This window comes from Podarcis tiliguerta, assembly GCF_965153285.1.
Source record: "Podarcis tiliguerta genome assembly, chromosome: 7".
Taxonomy (NCBI): domain Eukaryota; kingdom Metazoa; phylum Chordata; class Lepidosauria; order Squamata; family Lacertidae; genus Podarcis; species Podarcis tiliguerta.
Genome location: NC_139540.1, coordinates 46788027 through 46810699, shown reverse-complemented (window position 1 = coordinate 46810699; position 22673 = coordinate 46788027). Strand labels below are relative to the sequence as shown.

Below are 22673 nucleotides of genomic sequence, written 5' to 3'. Positions count from 1 at the left end.
ATTACTATTGTTATACTTACTGTTTCCAGGTAGTACTGTAGCAAGGTAGAGATTGTATTTCTAGGAATTTTTCATTTATCTGTTGGTTTGTTTTTAAATCCCTGAGCTAAGAGATTCCATTATCAGGGTCAGTGTGGGTAGCTTGAAAAGTAATGGTGATAGATGATGAAATGGCTAATCCAGAGCAGTAGCTTTCCACTGAATATTCTTTGTGAATTGTGTCTATGGGTGCTTCCATACAGAAGCTCGATACTGCAAAAGGATCGCTGAAATATCATGAATGGTTTGTTGGCTGTCGGTTTTCCTTTTTTTCCTCCCCCCCCCTTTTCCTTTCCTTAGTTTACCAGGTTTCCATGAGAAAGGGTAGTTTGGATATAATGGACTGATATTTTGGATATAAACATGGACTGATATTTTGATGCCAGTGGTGCCTTGTGGAACTGCAAAAACTCGTGCGCATGGGGAGCGCTGATTCCACAATACATATCCATTTGGAAGCACCCTATATCCAACTGAGAGCCGGTTCATACAATCAGTGGTGTGCATTCAATGCAGCAATAAGCAGCTATACCACCAGAGAAAGGGAGGATTGGATTTCCACATCGTGTGCCCCTCCCCCTCCCCCATCTTCTCTGGAGGGTTGGAGGAACCCACAGAACAGATTGAGGGAGGAGTGGGGAGGAAGTCCCATTGCACAAGCAGAAATCCTTGCCCCCCACAAGATGGTTACTTTCACCATCCATTGCATACAAACTAGTAGAAACACACATTCCTGTGTGAATAGGTTTTTTGTGGGTATATATGAATTCTTTCTAAAACTTGCTCTTTTTATTTCTTTCTCCAAGCTTTAGTTCCACATGCATTATGAAAGGTGTGAGTGATTTCTACTGCAATGCTTGCATCACTGGATATGAAGGGCAATACTGTGAAAGGTGAGGGATATGCAGAACCATCAAGAGGCTTCCACTGTGGGTTGGCAGCTTTGAGTTCCAGAAATTGGGTAGATTGCCCGTTCTATAGGATTTGCACTGGGTGCCTCCAAACCAAATTAAAAGTATGACTGGTAACTTATAAAGTCCTCAGACAACTTGGGACTTGAAATAATGGCTCTGCCCATGTGTTAAGATTTTCACGGTCTAGTTACTCAGTGATGTGAGTTAGGACCTTCTTTGTGATGATTCCCTGACTATGGGATGCCCCTCCCTCTGAGAGATGTTTTGTGCCAATGTTACTTGCTTTTTGGTGCCAGCTGAAAATCACATCTCTTTGCCCAAGCTTTTTCTGGAGTCTGATATAGTAATATGGCTTGTCATTGAGCAAGGGCCCTCCTGCAGCCATAGTGATATATTTTTAAGCATTTTATATAGTGTTATAACATCAGCATTGCATGTTGCTGTTAAGCTGTATTGCATTGTTATAGGTTGCAACCCACCTTGGGATTGTGTGTTGATGAAGGGTGTGTGCTGAAAACTGAAGAAACAAAATAAACCAAATAAATAAATGAACCTCTGTTTCCCTCTAGGTGTTCTCCAGGTTATTATGGCAACCCTAAAGCACCTGGTGGCCACTGTCAGCAGTGTCAGTGCAACCCAAATGGATCTGTTCACAATAATTGTGATCATATCTCTGGGCAATGCATCTGCAAACAAGGTGTAACAGGGCAGCTGTGTGATGAGTGTGAATCAAGGCACATTCTCATGGAAAATGAATGTGTTGGTAAGTGTTCCGCTTTCTTTCTTTTTTGCTTTGATGTGTTAATAATATGGGCAACTTCCAATTTTGGCACACCCGAACGATGAGTGATCACGCAAGCATTCACAGCACCAAACCCGGAAGTAGCCCCCAAACATCATAAAGATGTCATGAAAAGGGGTGGGGTGCTAGAAAGGAGTGAAGTGGACTTAGGCACACTCCATCAATGCATATGGTGGTTCAGAAAAGAATAAGGATTTCCTGTAGACATGGGGTGGTGTTTGTTGATACTGCATGTAGATACTATGGTTACATAAGATTGCATTGCTAAGCACACTTGCTCAGAAATAAGCTTATTGGAATGAGTGGAACTTACTTGTTTGGTGCTATCCAGTTTTGCGTATTCAACTAAAACTTAATATTTTTTTGAAATGGTTTCTTCAGCTTGTGATGACGACTGCACAGGATTGTTGTTAAATGATTTGGACAAACTAGATGAAGCCATGCTTTTGGTAAACCTTACTGGCCCTGTCCTGGTGCCCTATGGGATACTTGCAGATTTGGAAAATGCCACAAAGCATTTAAAGGTATGTAAGGTGTTGCTGAGCTTCTGTGTTGGGTTAGCTGCTTATATAGTCATTTTTACTTCCGTTTATCAAGAAGGTTTTGTGACCATATAGGCATTTTGGAGTGCTCTGGAAGCATTAATAGAACATAAGCGCTATTAAGGTAGTTGTCTACATTAAAATTCATGGCCAGTAGATACATGTTCTTTGTTTATCATTTCTAGTCGTGAACACTGAGCTGAATATATTTGAGTACATAATATTCTTTTTTCTTCTAGGAGTCTTTTTGGACTAAGAAAGAACCAACCTCCTCAACAGAAATAATGAATGACCATCTTGTAACCCTTTCAGGTGATACAGACCAGCTGCACAGAGAGGTAGGAGTCTTGCTTGTTTATTCCCAAAGATATTCCAATAGACTTATTTCAAAATGATCTACAGAAGTTTCCCATGGGATTTACTTAGGTTGGTTTATAAATCAAAGTCACTACAGTGAATTGGGTCTGCTAGACTATGGGTACAAGTGGCAGCTGGGCAGAGCAGTCCTAAGTCCTGGTTAAGATCAACTGGGTGTAGCAGTATCAGATCAACCACAGTCTGAAGTCCTACTGGCCCACCAACTAAAGCAGAAGGTGTGGTGTGTGTTTGTGTGTGGTTTTTTGTCATCCAGATTGGCATAGCCGCAGAGTCCAGGTTGGGTGCCTCTCTGAAGAACATAGCTGACAACTTTTCCCTTTTCTTGTGAGGAATCCTATTCGGAATAAGGGAATTTCCCTTTAAAAAAGGGGAAAGTTGACAGCTATGCTGAGGAATGGTATGGCCTTGGATCCAATGGGTCTATGACTGGCTCTGTTCTGTCACTGCTCCACCGTGTAACATCCCATTTTAGGGCCCTACACTAGCTACCACTGCCAGAAACAGGACAAAACAGCAGGTCACATCTGCTGCTCTTAATGCAGCCATGGCAGGTCCTTCAGTGGAGCCTCCATCAGAAGTTTGTGGAGGCCGGAAGACAGAAACATCCACTGCATCATAAACCCCTCCAGCGACAAGAATGAGGGGATTAGGATTCTAGCCTTAGATTATTTTTTTTACCCAGAAAATACTAAACTGCTTTGCTGTTACTATAGGTTTTCCCTCATAGATTTGGGATCTTTTCATTACCAGCTATGCCCTCTCTAAATTATAGCACTAAATACTTGAAATAATTGATAATTTGATTCTGTCAGGATTTACTATGACCGATAGTAATGACATGTTAATAATTGTCTTGGATATATGATTGGCTTTTGCTGATCCTTTTATTCTTCCTGAGAGATCTGGTTAATAGAAACCAGTTAATCTGAAAATAAATCAAATAAATACATTTCATAAAGTAATGTTAGTTTCCTGTATGAGTCAGTATGAATTCGAGATACGCTCTTCATTCTTTGGTTCAGCCATTGAAACCAGTATTCTAACAGCAACTGAAATAAAACCACAATTTGCTTTTATTCTAGCTAACTAGGATATTAGAAAGAGGAGGGCTTCTCCATAATGCTGCGGAAAGGACCTTGAACAAGAGTCGAGAATTGGCTATATTTATCGACACATTACAGGCAACTGTTAAAGGTAAAATTCTTGATGGCAGGCTATAGTAGTTATGTTTCTGAAATACAAATATTATTTGTGAAAATCATTTATAAAGATAAAATCTATTTGGTGCATTTGTACAAAGTACTAAAACAATTCTTCTTTTGTAACTTACTTTTTCTTCCATCTAGTACTTGGGGAAGTGGCAGCATCCCTTAATGAAACATTAGGTATGGATTTCCCTTTGTCAAATAGGACATTTCAAGAACTGGAAGATGAGATCCCCGTCATGTTGGATGTAATGCGTGGAAGATATTTCAAGCAGATGTACCAAGACAGTCATCTTGAGTTAAAGTAAGCCAACTGGTGTTTCTGATCATTCTTCTATTAACATATGCAATGAACATATAGAGAAGTATATTTAAAATGTTTTTAAAAGAGGAAATTGCAGGCAGTAGGCTCTGAAGTATGTCAATATATTAATTTAAATGGAAGCTTAATATGTGATGACTTTAGGAGGTTGTTTTTTTTAAATGCATAAAATGATTTGATTTTCAGCTGTGCTTTAAACAAAGCCACAATTTCTATCTATATCTATCAGACAATAAACGTAACTTACATTTATATATTCATTTTTAGAACAGTTCCATGATCCATGAGCTAGATAATGTTGATGAGAAAATCAGAAATTATTTTAATCTGTTACTACTATAAGCAAGGAATTGAATTTGAAAATTGGGAAAGGAATTAGTGATGGAAAATAAGTGAACCTTATTTCATTTTAAAAATAAATTTGAAGAACTGTGTTTTGGAAGCATTCAGTAATATTTTTAAAGTGATACACGGGAAGATGCCAAGAGCTCAGTAAAACCACAACAATAGCCACTGGACTGGCATTGCTGCTGCTTGCAAGCCTAAGAAAGAAGAAAGAGGCAATGAGGTCAGACTGTGTTGGTGTACTGATGAGCACACCAGACTGGCTCCAGTAGTGGATCTGTGCATCCCTGACCTCACTGCCCCCACCTCCCTCCATGGTAACCAATGGGAATGCCATTTTCAGGATCCTGTTGCTGCAGCTCTACCACACTGAATGAGCCACTCCTTGCTACAAAATAGCCTGATTTTTACAACATTTCTGGCTGTCGCACATGGTAGTTATAAAATAATTTATTTAAGTAGTAGATAGAGACTTTATCTCTGATCTTAGTGCTGTGGTACTTAGTGCCAAGATGGAGAGAGAAAATCCCTCTGCCTGCTCTTTAGAGAAACTTTCTCTAAAAAGTAGGTGGCGCTGTGGTCTAAACCACTGAGCCTCTTGGAATTGCCAATCAGATAGTCGGCGGTTTGAATCCCTGTGATGGGGTGAGCTCCCGTTGCTCTGTCCTAGCTCCTGCCAACCTAGTAGTTCGAAAGCACATCAGTGCATGTAGATAAATAGGTGACGGGAAGGTAAACGGTGTTTCTGTGCGTTCTGGCTTTCATCATGGTGTTCTGTTGTGCCAGAAGTGGTTTAGCAATGCTAGCCACATGACCCAGAAAGCTGTCTGTGGACAAACGTCAGCTCTGATCAAATCAGATCAAATACTTTATTCGGCTATAAGCCCACAAGGTAAAACCAATCAATCAATAAAATAACATTTTACATTCTAAACGTCAGCTCCCTCGGCCTGAAAGCGAGATGAGCACCACAACCCCATAGTCACCTTTCACTGGACTTTAACTGTCCTGGGGTCCTTTACCTTTATCTTACCTTTCTTAGGAACTTGCAGAGAGATCTTTGCAGCCACATCCAGCCCAGTGCTGGAGTTGAGTTCTCTGGGAATGCTGGGAATGTGCCTGCTTGTCTCACTGGTGTGTGAGAATTCGTCTATGAGTATGTGAAGGAGAGTGAGAGAATTCTGCGTGCCTAGTGTATGTGATAATTCACAGTGATAGGAAACTACATGCATTTTTTGGGGGGAGGGGTGTCTTTTTTCACCCTGCCCACCAAAATGCAACATGACTATTTATCGAACGACTGCACCTTTCTACAACTTGTGATCTGTTCCACTTTTAAGAAAGCTTATGTAACTGAGTGTCCTTTCCACATTTATTAGAGCGGCAGAACGCTTGTTGCTACGAATCCAGAAAGAGTACGGGAGACCACAGCAGGAATTTAAGAACTTACAAAAAACTGCCAAACACATAATATCAAACCACAGCGCCAGACTTCAGGAAGCCAAGGATCTTGTGAACGAGGCTACAACTAACACAAATGAAACCATGCGGCTGCTTTTTCTTATTAACAGCAACCTCAAGGAATACACTGTAAGGAAACTGGCAATATATGCCATTTGATTTTACAAGAGAAATTGTAAAGTAACTTTTAAGGGAAATTTGCTTTAAAAATGGATTGATATTAAGATTAGTGAGAGAGGCAACTTTTAACCTTTTGTGGTCCTTTTAAGTATAAAATGTCAGATATATTCTATAATGTTGTTACAAAGTATTAAATTTGCCCACCGTTGCATTTATGCCACAGCAAACAAAGCTGAATGTTCAAGAAAAGAAGGAACTCTCTGTTATGCTGACCAGAGAAGGCAAAGTACAGGTGGATGCAGCTGCTGCACTTGCTAAAGATGTAATTAACTCTACATCTGTAAGTTACTGAACACTTGAGTCATCATTTGTTAAAGTGAATTATCCATGACTCAGCAATAACTACTTTTGCATATTCAGAGTCTAGAAATCCACCGGGATGGACTGGTCCTATGGAATGGCAAACTAAGGCAGCATGTGGATGACCTGGTCATGCAGATGTCCACTCGAGGGGCTGTGGATTTGGTTTACAGAGCGGAAGAACGTGCAGCTGAGTTACAGAGAGTTGCTCGTGCCCTAGACAGGTGAGTGAATCATGAACTGAAGCGTGGAGTTGACTGTATTACTGCCTTTACCAATAAAGTCACCCCAATAGGCCTGCTGATCTTGATGCCCTTCTGAGTTTTGCCCTTGGAGTTTAGCCAGCATTTTAAGCTTTTAGTTGCTATATAGGATGGACAAGGAAGACAAGGATTCAGGAACTGGGATTTAAATGACTGTTCTCTTGGTTGAGGGATCTGAACAAAATAAGTAAACCAAATGAAAGCTAAAGTGCAAAGGGAAGCTCAGTTTGTGTGGCTGCCTTGGGTATTAGGGGAATGTACTGCCAGAGTTTAAGCAACACTATAATGTTTTTTATTTCATGAAAATTATTTATCTGTTTAAAGTGCAATAGTCAAGCTATTTAACGGTTTCCAAAATATGGTATGTCCCCGCATCATGCAATGTTTTAATTTAACATGAAAAAGTTACGATTTTTCCTTCCTACTGCAGTGGTCTCCTGAATGTTAGGAATGTGTCCTTGAATGCAACAAATGCTGTCTCTGCGTTCTCCACCATTAAAAGTTTGGTTGAAAGTGCAGCGAATCTTGCAGGAGATGCCTACAGGATTATAACAGATGTGGTAAGTGCCGCTTTGAGAACTGAAGCACACTGCATTCTTACTAAAATCCATGTTTCACTCTCTAAAATGGGGCTGAGGGACCTTTGGCTCTCCAGATGTTGTTGGACTACAGTTTTCATCATTGGCCATGCAGACTGGGCCTGATGGAAGCTGTAGCCCAACATCTGGAGGGCCACAGGCTGACCACCCTTGCCCTAGAACCAGAATATGTACCATATTGTTGTTGTTTGGTTGTGTCCTACACTTCGTGACCCCATGGACCAGAGCACGCCAGGCACTCCTGTCTTCCACTGCCTCCCGCAGCTTGGTCAAACTCATGTTCGTAGCTTTGAGAACGCTGTCCAACCATCTCATCCTCTGTCATCCCCTTTTACTTGTGCCCTCAATCTTTCCCAACATCAGGGTCTTTTCCAGGGAGTCTTCTCTTCTCATGAGGTGGCCAAAGTATTGGAGCCTCAGCTTCACGATCTGTCCTTCCAGTGAGCACTCAGAGCTGATTTCCTTAAGAATGGAGAGGTTTGATCTTATTGCAGTCCATGGGACTCTCAAGAGTCTCCTCCAGCGCCATAATTTAAAAGCATCAATTCTTCGGCGTTCAGCCTTCTTTATGGTCTAGCTCTCACTTCCATACATCACTACTGGGAAAACGATAGCTTTAACTATGTACCATACTGCTAGCCCTCAAATAAAAAATATGATCTCTCTGACATGCCTAAGGTAAAATCAAAGGCAAATTTAAGCTTGGATGTAATAGTTTGATTTGTTAGTTCATGGTCACAACCCATTCTCATAAAAGAGAATGTGAATGACTTTGGATTGGTAACAGTAATCGGCATTCTTGATCAATTATTTTTTCACATTATGAAATTACTTAAAAGATTAAAAAATAACAATAATCTGAGTTAGAGTGTAGTCCTGTGCAAACTGGGAATAAGCAGCACTGAACATAGTGTGACTTGTTCACAAGTAAATATCCATAGGATTGTGCTGTATACTCAGAAGCAAGTTCTGCTAAGTTCAATTGGATTTACTTCCAACGGCATAGGATTTCAGCCTAACTGTCAAATTTAGGATGCCTAGGAAAGTAGTACTGCATTTAAATAGTGGATATGTTCACAGTGCTCCATTTCTACACCTTTTATTCCACCATCCAGTATAGTAATATTATGTTGTTGCTACATCACTTTCTAAGAAATAAATGCTTTGCAGAACTAATCTTAGGATTGAGGACCATAAACCAAGAATAATATGTAAACATAAGAATATATTCCTTTAAATTCTGGTCATACATTGACAATTAATACTTTACCCCCCAAAAATTGTATTGTGGGGCTTTTCATATATAGAAATAATACTTTTCATAGATTTGTTCATGTATAACAATTTTTCCTTACTTGATTATTTTAAGCCAAAAGAAACTTTTAATTCTACTGGGAAAAACATTCTCCAGCTTGGCTCCAAGTTTTTGGCTGAAGCAAAAAGTTTGCACAAGAAGTATGAAGGTAAGTATAAAATATGGATAGCTTATGAAATGTTGACTGCTATACTGATGGTCATTATTAAAACAAATGGAGTAAGTCCAATTACACCCTCTCCCTTTAAAAGGAGAGAATTGTTTTTTGACTTTCCAGCAGCAATTAACAGAAGTCGACAAAATGCTGACCCTTTGCATTACTCCTTTCCCAGGTGATGTGTATGTATACAGACTTTTATAGATATATTATTTATATCTCACATCACCTCCAGCTATGGAAGCCATCCTACAGGAAGTCAGTGTGGGGGTTTTCTTCATTTCCTCTCCCAGTGACACATGTACTTGCCTGCAAATCTACCATCAATTTTTGTCCCTTTCGTGCAGGCCTTTTTGTGTTGAAAAAAGCTCTTTGTTTTGGGCAGTGGGCCGGTGAGGAGGGCTTTATAACTGATGTAAGGGCCTAGCAATCAGCTGGCTGGTGGTGGAGAAGGGAATGGCTTCAAAATTGTCAGAATCATCCATCTGCAAAGTTGGCAGATGGTTGGTTGCTCACCTCATTTTGAAAGTTTGCACATCTGTTTGCAAAAGGGGTGAGTGTGGATCCACAGTGTGTTTGTCATTCAAGCGCTGTACATGTGTACACAGTCTTAAGAGGAACCAGAAAATTATTTATTCACAGTTGGGTGGGAAAATGTTGTCACCTAAGATGAACAAGTCTTGCGGGAAATTGGTTCCTGAGAAGGATGCTGAATGCAAAACTCTCTGCTTACAGATACCTGTGTGGAAAAGTTCTGATTGGTCAGGGGAGATCTCCTGTGTACAGCTTTAGTACAGTGAGCCTGCAACTTATGCACATTTAGCTAGTGCACATTCAGCTTTACATGCTCAAAAAAAAATTCTTTTTTTAAAAAAAAAGATGGGGGGGGAGGGGCCAGTGTCCAGGAAAAAAGACTTTGGCAATCCCACCCACCATCGATCCCAATGTGTTTTTACCATACATGATTTTGGCTTGAGATCTCTAGAACGTAAATGCTGCATAAGTTCTGGGCTTACTGTATTTTGATTTATGTCTTAATTGAGAGCAAAGCAGCCATTAATTTAATCAGAATTAGATCACCATAACTGTGTGTTTGATTTGGATATTGAAGAGATCTGCACTCAGCCGTGAATGTTACAAAGTGACCTTGGACCAGCAACCATCCTACCTCACAGGTTGCTCTGAACATCAAATGGGATGGGCATGATCATGTGCCTGAGCTCCTTTCAGGAATGGTAGAATAAAACTGATACATACAGTATATTAGCATGGAGTATAAACATTTAAGAAACATATTATGAAGCTGAACCACTTCCACATTGCCCCTCTGGCAGCATACTTGGCATTAGGGAAGAATTTTGACAGGATGTTTGCTGTGTGTGTTCTCTTGCAGCATGCGGTTTGGCTCACTATATAAAGCCTTTTCTTTTCCTGACATACTTTTACAGTACATCTGCTCTCATTACCATGCTGTGGTCTCTACTACGGGGTCTGATTTGAGATGAATGTTGAGGGAGACTATTAGACAACTGGTCTTGCCTTGCACCTATGCATTGAGTTTGATAACCTTGGAAGCAGTGGTGTGAAGAAGCAGCCAGCTATGTCATGATTACAAGTGTTTATTCCTCCATAGGGCTTACATCTGGATTAAATGAGATGAACATAAAAGTGGAAAAACTTAAAGAGAAAGCTAGTGGATTTGCTAAGCAGTTTAATGGCTCACTGTTGCAACTGACTGCATTGCCAAATGGTAAGTGAAATGCATCTTGACTTCCTCTTCATTACACAAGGCAAGTATATTTAACTTGAGCAGCACCCCTGGTCGTCACTAATTGGAAAGTTCAGCAATACCTTTACATTTTGATAATGCTGAAAACAGATGAAGCGACAGTGGCATGTAAGAAGGAAAGGTCTTCATTCTGTATCACTTTCTTGGATATGTACCATATATGATAGACATTTTCTTTTTTCTGGAAGGGTTCCAATGACTTTGCCAAACACAGAGGAAGAAAATTTCAACAGGCAGCCTTTACTCTTCGTTGCTCCATATTTAGGCCAGGCAACGGTTAAGGTATTGACATCCTGCCTGGTATTCATCTGTAAAGACACAGGAGCTCTGAAACAAAATGAAACAAACAAACAAACAAACAAAAATCAAAACCTTTGCAACCTTTAAGCTGTAATGAAGATTTTAATTGAATTCATTGAAAGCATGCTGGTGAAACAGTAATGAAAAGAAGAGCCTTAAAAGACTTAGGGAAAGCCTTAAAAACTTTAGAACTTCGCATAAGTAAAAAAAAAAAAGAGAGAGAGAGAGAAGGAAAAAGAATAGCTCTACTGTGTTCTTCTAAATAATATTTCTTAATAATACAAACAACCTAATTAAACTTTATAGTAGCTTTTCTGTTATATTTTTAAACAAGCAAGGGACTTTACCTAGTTTAAGATAATAATAGCTTGGAGAATATTTTTTAATGGAAAAGAACAGACTTTTAACATCTACTGCTTGTCGAGTCCATTTGCAGTAGACAGTGTCTGAATTTTTTTCTACTAGAAGATGCTGAGTCTGCTTTTGATGGCCCAATTAACTTAATACTGTTCAGTGAGCCAACATCTCTCTTAAGATTAAAAACCAACCCATTTTACCATTCAGGACATTAAGGTGCATCGAAATGTAACATCTGTTGACTAAAGGAAACCTACATTTAAATGTTAATGCAGTGGAGGTAATTGACTTGAATACTACTTAAATCATAATCATTCCTTGATGTTAATAAATTAAAATACTTATCTTCTGCTGTGTGTGCCTGTGTGTTTGCATCCATAGGAAATTAGCAGCTTTGTTGGGGATGTGGGTGCAGTTTAAGTTGGGGAAACTGCATGGGGAAAGTATTAATCTCTCAACTCTCCATGGCTGCTTTATTGTAAAGAGACAAACAAGTCTGTTAAGGGATCTTGTTTGCTTATCTCTCGCATCATAGAATCGTAGAGTTGGAAGGGACCATAAGGGTCATCTTATCCAACCCCCTACATACCCAGTTTGGCCTCAAAACTGGTAGCTAAGACCCAGAGCCTGAGTTTTCTGCCCTGAATGCAAGTAGGTAATCTACTTATGTTGATCATATGTTTCAGATACCAGTGAAAATATTCTTGCTGTAAGAGAGCTGGCCGTGTCTGCTAATACAACTGCTCTTAATGGTTTAAGGCACACTGGGGTTTTTAGTGAGAAGTTCCTGAACACTTCATTCACATTGTCTAAGGTTAATGAGACATTGCGGAAAACCAATGAACTTATAATCGACTCATCAAAAGCTGGTAGGTTTGCTGCTTCATTGCTCCCTAGAAATGTCCCTGCATGTGAGAGGGGAGTTAATTTTTAAACCTAAGTTTTCCTTATCTTTATTTACATTAAAGCTAGTTTATACTACTTCTCTTAAAAGTGTGCAGATGAGATTTGCTAAATACTTTTCCCATGACAAGTATGCATTTCAGAATTGCAATCCTAAATTAATAGGCCATAATTATAAGAAATGCTTTAAACTGGCCATTACATATGCATTTTGTACCGGTGTGTATTTTTTCACTTGAACGCAACAAAATCTTCAGTTTTCTCCAAAATTCAAGCAACAGCACCCTGTTTCAAAACCTCAACTTCTTCTTTTTTTTGGCAGCAGCGTCAGCTGAAAGAAAAGTGAATGAAGTTGAAATCCAGGCCGGCCTCCTGTTTGGTAGGCTGAAGCCTCTGAAAGTGCTGGAAGAGAACCTCAGCAGAAACATCTCGGAAATTAAAGAGCTCATCAGTCAAGCCCGTAAACAGGCCGCCTCTGTAAGCAGCTTATTCTACATGTTCTAGGAGGGGGAAATGCTACTAAGCTTCAATGCTACGCACATGCCCGAATCAATAGTGTATGTGTGTGTGTTGCAATATGAAGACACAATTCAGGGTCTCATGGAATATCCAGTAGCACTTTTGATTTCTTTCTTTCAACAACATTACGCCTATGTATGAACTCCCTGCAGTTTTAAAGGTGATTTATTATGCAGTGCATCAAATTACTGGTTAGGAAAAAAGAATTCGAAAAGCTTTACAGGGCATGAGGAGTTCTGTAGCCTGTACCCATAGTAGTTCTTATTAGTAATGTTGAGCTCTTTGTTTTCTTAATCTATTAGAGTTTCTAGAGAAATACCCTTTATGTGAAGTTACATTAACATTTGTCAACTTATTGCTCCTTGTGCTGTAGTTCATAGATAGCCAGTTGACATACTAGCTAGCAGAACTGAGCCCTACAACAATTTTACCTGGTTCCTTACCAAGCTGTTGTAAAATATTTGACCCTACAGTGGCAAAACAGAACTTTAGCAAATTTCTTAGATCACAGTGAACAGGTGTCCCATTTATGTTTAGAATTCCTGGATCAGAACGTAACAAAAATGCTTCTTTGTCAGTTTGTCTGTCTGTCCGTCCGTCTGTCTGTGTCTCTTACTCTTTGTTGCTTTTCTATATATAAAGGCCCTGCACTCCATAAAGCCTCAAAGTTGCATCATTAAAATTAAAATTTAATTAATATTATTTATTATTTAATAACAACACCATTATTGATGGTGGTGATGATGATTAATACTATAAATACGACACAATCCTAGAAACTAATTGGCTGAGGCAAGTCCAAACAATTTTAAATTTGACAGACCATTTCTGAAGACATGTACAACGTATATACCAACCTTGCCTTTTATTTTTTTTCCTCTTTTTTCAGATTAAAGTCGCTGTGTCTGCAGAAAGAGACTGCATTCGTGCTTATCAGCCCCAGATACTGTCTACAAACTATAATACATTAACATTAAATGTTAAAACAACTGAACCTGATAACCTCCTGTTTTACCTGGGTAGCAGTGGTAAAGTAAGCAGAAGGATTTAGAACATTTTATATGGCAACTGAAGTCTTCATTTTATATGTAGGAAACTCTTTACCAAAGACCAAGTGTTCTGGTCATATACTGTAAAACCTATTAGCTGTCCCTTTATACCTAGATGGCTATTGGGTGTGATAGGTCACCCTCCCTATTCATATACATTCATTGGTGAAATGGGGATTCTAATCCACATTAGAACATAGAACCATAAAATTGTAGAGTTGTAAAGGACCCTGAGGGTTTTCTAGTCCAATCCCCTGTAATGCAGGAATCTCAACTAGTTTATACATGACAGATGCATAAACCTCTGCTGAAAACCCTCCAGGGAAGGAGAGTGCATCATACAAAACTGATATTGTATCTATGTAAGCTCTTGAATAGTCCAAATAGCAGGGGTAAGCAAAGGGTTCTTAAATTTGTATCATATGATGTACGAAATACATGGAAAGATACTGTTCCTGACATTAATAGCATTCATGATTGCTTACAGCTAATTTGGATTCTTTTGTATAGTGGTTAGTATTTATACAATTACAATCGGTTATTCAACTACTTTCTGGGAGCGCCAGCTGTATCTTCAATTAAACAATCCTTCCGATAATTAAGCTGGGATAATTTTGTATTGTCGGCACACCTTACAAATGCACTGTTAGTTTTATTTTCCTTGAATGCTTCATTTGCACATAGCAAGTTTAATGGTCCCCAAAATTCTGTAAAGAGGTTTTTTTGGGGGGGGGGGTTAGTGTTTAAGTTGCACTTAACACTTTGTGTGTGTCTTGAGTTATTGAACCATTGGCTTCTCGAAACTCAGTGTGATCTGCATGTGTTCAGATTGCTAATTTTATTTTCAGTATTCTTGTACAAGTGATTAATATGCAAGTGGTGACTACTTATTGCAGTGTTTGACCAATTTTAGCCATTCCATGCCACTAAAGCCCCTGTTTTTGAGCAGGGTCATGATGCTTTGTTTGAAATGGCCCAATCCACAATGTGAGGTCAAGTGATACACACAGTTTCCCTCAGAGAATCATTCCCATATGGGCCAATGTTGTAAAGTGTTAGGTAAAGGGACCTCTGACCATTAGGTCCAGCCGTGGCTGACTCTGGGGTTGTGGCGCTCATCTCGCTTTATTGGCCGAGGGAGCCGGCGTACAGTTTCCGGGTCATGTGGCCAGCATGACTAAGTCGCTTCTGGCAAACCAGAGCAGCTCATGGAAACGCCGTTTACCTTCCCGCCGGAGCGGTACCTATTTATCTACTTGCACTTTGACGTGCTTTTGAACTGTTAGGTTGGCAGGAGCAGGGACCGAGCAATGGGAGCTCACCCCGTCACAGGGATTCGAACCGCCAACCTTCTGATCGGCAAGCCCTAGGCTCTGTAGTTTAACCCACAGCGCCACCTGCGTCCCTTTGTAAAGTGTTACTTTGCTGCTTATTTAAGATGTGAACCAAGTCTCATTTGGATTTGATCAAAGCTTTCAAATACTGACTTTTAGTAGCTGACATTCACCAACGTTAGCCATTTGGGCATTCTCTCAGTGTTTTGGCAACCTTTTTTTTAGGCTGATTTCATGGCAGTGGAGATGCGACGTGGGAAGGTGGCCTTTTTGTGGGATATGGGCTCTGGATCAACAAGGCTGGAATACCCTGACTTTTCCATTAACAACAACAAATGGCACAGAATACATGCTACAAGGTAAGATGTAACTGGTGTGCAGCACATGTAATTAATGAACCCTAGGGGAATATCAGATTTGCACAGTCACCAATAAACCTGAAATAATTACTGTCTAAAGGAGAATTATTATTATTTTATTGGGAAGTACAACTCATCCAAATAATTGGGGTTGATGAGAGCATCTGCTGTCAACCATGTATAATGTAGCCATTTTTAATTTCAGAAAATTTCGCAGTTCTTTCTTTAGTGATAAGTATGTAACACAGATTGGCAGTTAAGCATGCATAACTATTTTTAATCCCCTTATTATTTGTGATAATTAGGTTTGGAAGAACTGGCACTCTGAGTGTAGAAGAGGCAAACGCTTCTCAGAAGCCCTTTATGAGAACTGCCACCTCATCTGGGACAGCTACAGTACTGGATGTAAACCAATCAACACTCATGTTTATTGGTGGACTTGGAGGACAAATAAAGGTGAAAAAATTAATAGCCATGCTGTAATACTTCATTATTGTTCATTATTGTCGCTTTCCACTCACTGTTCTGTGATGAATGAACAATAATTGCCACACATTCAGAGATGACAGGAGATATGTTTAGCAGCATTTCTTCCAAATCATTCAGCTTCTCAGCTGGCAGGTCCTGAATGTAGGATTGTGCCCCTAGTTGACTATGGATATCATTTTTGTATTTTTCTTCTTATTTTAAGCCAGCTGCACACCTATAATTATGAATAACCGTATCAGTAATGCTCTTATTTGCCTAGTACAATTTATCCTGATTATCAAGTTACAACTTTAGGCCACGGATTGCTGTTTATCTGGATAAATGTCAAATTCCCGTTTTTATTATCATTCATGGTGAATGTGCTTCTTCTGTAACAGAAATCACCTGCCATTAAGGTTACTCATTTTAAGGGATGCATGGGGGAAGCATCCTTGAATGGCAAATCTGTTGGACTTTGGAACTATGTGGAGAGGGAAGGGAAGTGCAATGGATGCTTTGGAAGGTGAGAACTTGAAACAGTTTATAGAAATCTGTAATTAAAACAGGAGTTGTCTTGCATGTTTGCATAAATACAGCTCCTCCACAGGAGTGATGGTTGGTTGAGCTGGGCATTCCTGCTTTGCTCCTCATTCGTATAAAGGCTCATGATCTTTTGTGTGGCTGGGTCAAGGTTCCAAACCACACCACCATGACTGTAGAAACTCCTTGGGGCTTTTGTTTGGTGCAGTCGCCTGCCATTGTTTCCTGTGAGCATATTGAAGCTCCTTCTTACCATTTTACAGAATCCACATGAAAAGAAGGGAGTACATGTGCTTCATCACAGCCAAGCTATGGATGGCTGTTGGGTTCCTGGTTTTGTACTTCGCCTTTCCCCTCCCCAAATGCAGATTGATTTTTTTCACCCACTTCCTAGCTTGTGGTAACTATAATTTGCCATGATATGCAAACTGAGCAATCCTTGGTTCCTGCTAAAAACAATGCCTCAAAAACTAAACAGTGTGTTCTGATTCTTGTTGGGCAGAATGCTGTGGTTACCGCTGATTGGTTTTTTTGCCTGAGTTTGAAAGTCACGGGAAACTGGTGTAAATGAGAGAAGGCATGGGGCAGTGGTTAGGACCAGGAAGACTTAGGTTCAAATCCCCAAACAAGTCGTGAAGCAAACTTTCAGCCAGTCACTATCTTTCCACTTAACCTACCTCACAGGGATCTTATGGTTTCATGACAAGGGGATGATAATCTATTACTACTGCTACTCTTAGGAAGTAGACAAGGGAACTTTTGCAACCAGAGCACATTCCCCATGATTAAACTCTGATTTGGATGTTTTTCCATGCATGTATATTTGTTCTCTGTGAAAATGTGCTTTAAAATAGCATCAGATATTACATTCATTTAGTTCTCAAATAAAATAGCATCAGATATTACATTCATTTAGTTCTCAAATATGGGAAGCCCAGCCAGATGGGCGGGGTACACATAAATTATTATTATTATTATTATTATTATTCATGTTTTAACAATATATGACAAAAAAAATGTTTATTTTATTTTGCAGATTCCTGGTAGGTATCATTTGTAACCAGCAGAGGGAGATGCAGGACTATTTTAGAAATGTTTTAATATCATCAGAACAATCCTTATAATTATGGCTTGATTTCTTGAGCCACTTTCCCTGAGAGTGTTTATCCAGTAAATCAGTGACAGCAGTTTGGAAGATTGGAATGTATATATTCTGTTTTTGCACTTGATGATTTTACCATAATAATTATTTCAGAATATGCCCGCAATTTGCATTTTGGCTTATCAGGCTGGTTAACATGGTAGGCAAATTGTGTCAGTTAATTGAAGTTAAACAAGCAAATTTCCCCCTGTATTGGTCTGTAAGATCACTTAGATGACCCGGAGGAATTCAACTTGTGATATCACACCCTGCAGAATACAATAGGATGGTGACCCACAACACAAAAAACAGTACTATTAACAGCATATGAAAACATAAAACAGGAATTCAAACACATGAAACATGGGCTGATTCCATAGATGAGGGAAAGCCAGGGCAAAATTATAAATCTGTACAAGATGCCTGAAGCAGCAGAAGCTTACTGCTTTATATGTGGACGAGAGGAGAGCATTCCACAGTACAGAGGCAACAGCTGAAAATGCCCAGTTTTTGTAATGTGCATTGCTTAGAGGATTTTTTTAAAATAAATGATTTATAAATGCTTTTAAATAAAAATGATTAGCTTAAGGTTCTGTGGGTAGAGTTTCCATTCTTGACAAAAGCGACTCCTTTTCTGGAGGCTGGAACCATTTAAATGTTTTGTTTGTTTCTGCAGCCCACAGGATGAAGACACTTCATTTCACTTTGATGGGAGTGGATATTCAGTGGTGGAGAAGTCACTTCGCTCCACTGTGACCCAAATCATAGTATTTTTCAGCACCTTCTCGCCAAATGGGCTCTTAGTGTACCTGACTTCTAATGGCACAGTAAGAAAACTCACCCAGTGTTTAAAAGCACTATTTAGACCAGTAGTTTCCAAAGATTCTGTGGAAATGACTAGTGATTGTATATACTTTTCAACAAAAAGTGGCACTGACTATTTATATAGTACTATGATTTTCTGCTGAATGTTGAAAACCATTGTTTAAAGGCATATAGAATCTTTATTTCCCCCTGACATGCATACATAAAATCTTGGGCAGTATCCAACTAACTTGTTCTTGCACAATGGAACTGCCGACCTCCTCCCTCTGCACACACCCCTAAATCTTTTCTGGGTTTCCTCCAACCCTCTACAGTAGATTTGGGAAGGGCACATGGAACATGCTGGGAGATGGGGGGGGAAGTTCCATTGAGCAGGATCAGGTTGGTTGGATATCACCCTTGGTGTTTTATATTGTACTGTATGTTACCTTAAGCTTATTGAGAGGAGAGGATGTTACCAAAGAGCTTTTATTTATTTTCTGACTTTTGTTTCATCCTTGCAGAGGGATTTCTTGTCTCTGGAGCTTGTGGATGGCAAAGTTAAGCTAACTGTTGATCTTGGTTCAGGTCCTCTTACCCTTAAAACAGAAAGCCGCTACAATAATGGAACATGGTATAAAATTTCATTCACCCGAAACAAAAAAGAAGGTAAAATGTTACATATGGGCTGCAAAAAACAGATGCTTACTCTTTCTATAATTATTAGCAGATAGCCAAATGGAGGGAAATCCAAGCAAAGTAAACTATTCCTGTCTCCATGATTTTGATGAAATAATGGTCTCAGGTGATTTAACTTGCATTGTTTTAATAAAGGCCACAGCTTCATGCAGATGTCCAGCATGTTTTTAGCTAAATCCAAATAGACTTCATCATAACTTCTTTCTTATGTTTTTTTTTAATCCAACTTTTAGAGAAGTTACTTGATCTATTGGAACTGTGTATCAGCAACAGTGACAAAAGCTGTATTCTGTGAATTAATTTTCAATATAGTGCAGAAGCTTAAACATTTCTTGGCTTTTGAGAATTGTTTTATGAGGACAATGCACTTCGTTGTACATTAGGGCGAATAACGTAAATCAATAAATGGGCTTGTGCTGGGACAGGAAACTTTCCAAGTGACAGTCAAGAAGCATATGTGTGTGTGTGAACAAGATCATGACCCCTAGTTGGGTGGAGCATCCATTCTGCATGCAGAAGGACCCAGGTTCAATCCCCAGCACCCCCAGGTTGGGCAGGGATCAGTGGCACCAGCTGCTGGGGGCTGAGCCCTTTTAGGGGGCACCAATATTTTTTTGGGGTGGGGCTGCCCCCATGTCCAAAAAGCGCAGAGGCAAAGCATGGAGCTGAGCACAGCGCAGCTCCAGTAGCCAGCTCCTCCTCCTCCTGCCACAAGAAGTAGCCTCCCACTGGCGGTGGCACCAGGGGGAGAGAGGGAGCCACTTGCCATTAAAGCTGCATGGCCACCACATTCAGCTCCTTCCCTGGCTGCTCCCAACGCCCTGATGTCATGCACGAGATGTTGGCCACCACCAATCAACCTCCTAAGCTGGTGCCTCTGGTTGGGATAGACTCCTGGAGAGCCACTCCCAACTAGTGGATAATATTTGACTAGAGGAACCAAATATAATGGGTCTTCCATTGGCTGCTACCGTGCGATGACGTGTTGTAACATTCCCAGATTACTTCAGGAAGCAGGATGCTGGTCTAGATGGAGGTTCGGTCTCATGCTATAGGATTCTACTTTTTATGCTGTTTTGTTATTCTGTTCACATTGATATGACTTACCAGTGAAGGTCACTTTCTGTATAATGCTGCCACTTCTTTTTTATTACTCCTTGGTGGGAGATTGTTTTGACTGGTTGGTTCTGTTCTCGCTGATGTCAGCGCCTGACAGTTGACAATTCAGATATAAGCTCAAATACTTACACATTCAAAAGACCTGTTTAGGTTTGTTTACTTTAATTGAATTCTCCACGGGCCTTTGATCTTTTGGATTAATGCTAAAATGTCCTTACATCAGTTTAACCATGCGACAAATCAGGTTGTAAATTTCAGACAGTGAGGTTCTTCAGCATGGAATCTATATAGTTGTTTTCTGTGGAGGTCTCTACTCAACTGCGTAACGAGGCAAGGATTTAAACTGAGATTAGCCCTTTAAGATTCACAACCATATAACCATACAGTGTCAGAAGTACTTTACCCAGTCACTATCCAACTGGAGTGACTGGAAACCATTGCTCACAAAGAGCTTGACTTGTGAAACATGGAAATAAATAAGGAATGGCATCCAGGGTCAAGTGAATGGACATCTGCTTGTGCAAGAGCTCCTCCCTATCCTCTTAACTCCCTTTCATCTCCCATCTCCTGCCCCTGCTTCCCTCATCTGCTCTGGAGAGTTCTTCAGTCCTCCAGAATAATTTGGGGTTGGGAATTATGGAGAAAGCAGGATCCATTCTGTCAGCTGTGTTCATTCTGCAGGCAGACATACATTGTTGGATTTCACCCCAAGGAGGTTTTGGTTCATGAACCTATGAGAAATTTACTGCATATGTGTTTGTTGAATCAGGAAGACTGGAAAAACTTGGAAATTGACAGTGCTATTACCTGTTGTGGAAATAGTGTCCAAAATAGCATATAAGCCATATGTTTCATATTTTTCCTTAATGAGGAAGGGGCCTTCATAGAAGAATTAGATTAGCTCAGTAAAATATCTAGACTCATATTAGTAAAGCAGTTTGTCAAAATGATATTCTGTTACTATTATGTTTTGCTGTAATGTTTGAGTCGTAACAAATGTAGCATAGCAAAATCTCAGATATTTCTGTTTGCTAACCTCTGATTTCATTACCCTTTCAGGGATTTTGGCAGTCATGGATGCTTATAACCTGAGTTCTAAAGAAACCAAGCAAGGAATATCCCCTGGAACAGCCTCTGACCTGAATCGTTCCGATAAGGATCCTATTTACATTGGCGGGTTACCGCGGTCAAGGGCAGTAAGGTAGGCTTAAATAAAAAGAGTTATACACTTAGATCTTCCTATATTTGAACTTTCTCATATAGTATTTAAATGCAGGGTCCCAGGTTCCTTTGAACTCCTAATTTGCTTTGAACTTCAGGTTTCATAACACTCCTTACTTGTTTTTATATAGTGTTTTATTTTGTGTTTTTTGCTTTTGTTTTTCTTAGTAAACTAACTAAGCAAGCAAACTAAGAAAACAAACATGAATGCATCATAATCTATATAAATACACTCATTCCCCCCCTTCTTTTCTGCCTAGCATATTGCAAACTAAATACCAATACCAAACTGAAAATTGCCCTGACATTTTTAAAGAATTTTCTGAGAATCTGGGAAGAGATGCAGGGACAGAGGGAAGAAAAGGTTTTCCCCTGTGTCAGGTTTAATTTATGGACAGAATTAAAAATGATTGTGAATGCATCCAGTAACTGTTTCCATCTACTAGTTTTCATTGTGTGCTTCCTTTTTCTGTAATTTGGATATACACAGCCATTCCTTTTGAGCTAAATATTATAGACCAAATATTATAGCCCAATAATATTTTCTCTTTTTAGGAAAGGACTTAACAGCAGAAAATATGTGGGATGTATTAAGAACTTAGAAATATCCCGTTCCACTTTTGATTTGCTTAAAAATTCGTACGGTGTGAGGAAAGGCTGCATTCTGGAGGTAGGACACACAGGCAGTTCTTGGTAAATTTAAACTGATTGCTACTTGTTGCTGGAAAAACCAATCAACAGTGTCTGCTGATACTATAATGGATGCTATAATGTTGATAAATTGTCAGATAATCAACTCCTGCATTGTTATATCTCTGACAGATAAAAGATCTAATTCACTCATTTTATTTCTCTTCTTTTGCAAATAGCCCATACACAGTGCTAGTATCTTGAGCAATGGCTATATTGAGTTGCTGCCCAAACCCCTGTCAGTAGAATCAGAACTTATGGCCACTTTTGCAACAAAGAATGCCAGCGGCATCATCCTCGTTGGGCTAAGCAAAGGTGCTGAAAAGCGAAGGCGCAGGCAAGCCCAGCTGGTAAGCATCCAACCATCTTTTCAGCTCTTGGGTCTCAAGTGTCTTCTTAGTCATTCCCTAGTGGTGTCATCCAAAGTCAAGCAGAGATGCTCACACTGTTGAGCACAACTCAGATTGGAATGGGGTGAGCAGAATCGGCATTGGGCAGCACAGTTTACAAGGAGTAAGCAAGAGAGTAATAGCTGAACTTGATCTTCTCCATCTTTCTC

The 22673-nt window shown here is 39.7% G+C and overlaps 1 protein-coding gene across 1 annotated transcript in view; it reads left to right on the top strand.

Moving 5' to 3' along the window:
• LAMA1 (laminin subunit alpha 1) overlaps positions 1-22673 on the top strand; it is an 86281-nt gene that overhangs the window by 54334 nt on the left and 9274 nt on the right. Inside the window, exons 31-53 of the mRNA XM_083449974.1 lie at positions 846-932; positions 1523-1716; positions 2137-2279; positions 2537-2635; positions 3758-3869; positions 4022-4184; positions 5927-6137; positions 6352-6468; positions 6549-6712; positions 7182-7311; positions 8720-8813; positions 10456-10572; positions 11955-12137; positions 12494-12648; positions 13580-13723; positions 15299-15432; positions 15738-15888; positions 16299-16423; positions 18258-18408; positions 18910-19054; positions 21263-21404; positions 21980-22094; positions 22294-22464. Of these exons, the coding sequence (XP_083306100.1) occupies positions 846-932; positions 1523-1716; positions 2137-2279; positions 2537-2635; positions 3758-3869; positions 4022-4184; positions 5927-6137; positions 6352-6468; positions 6549-6712; positions 7182-7311; positions 8720-8813; positions 10456-10572; positions 11955-12137; positions 12494-12648; positions 13580-13723; positions 15299-15432; positions 15738-15888; positions 16299-16423; positions 18258-18408; positions 18910-19054; positions 21263-21404; positions 21980-22094; positions 22294-22464 (3247 nt within the window). The remainder of the gene's footprint in view (positions 1-845; positions 933-1522; positions 1717-2136; positions 2280-2536; positions 2636-3757; positions 3870-4021; positions 4185-5926; positions 6138-6351; positions 6469-6548; positions 6713-7181; positions 7312-8719; positions 8814-10455; positions 10573-11954; positions 12138-12493; positions 12649-13579; positions 13724-15298; positions 15433-15737; positions 15889-16298; positions 16424-18257; positions 18409-18909; positions 19055-21262; positions 21405-21979; positions 22095-22293; positions 22465-22673) is intronic.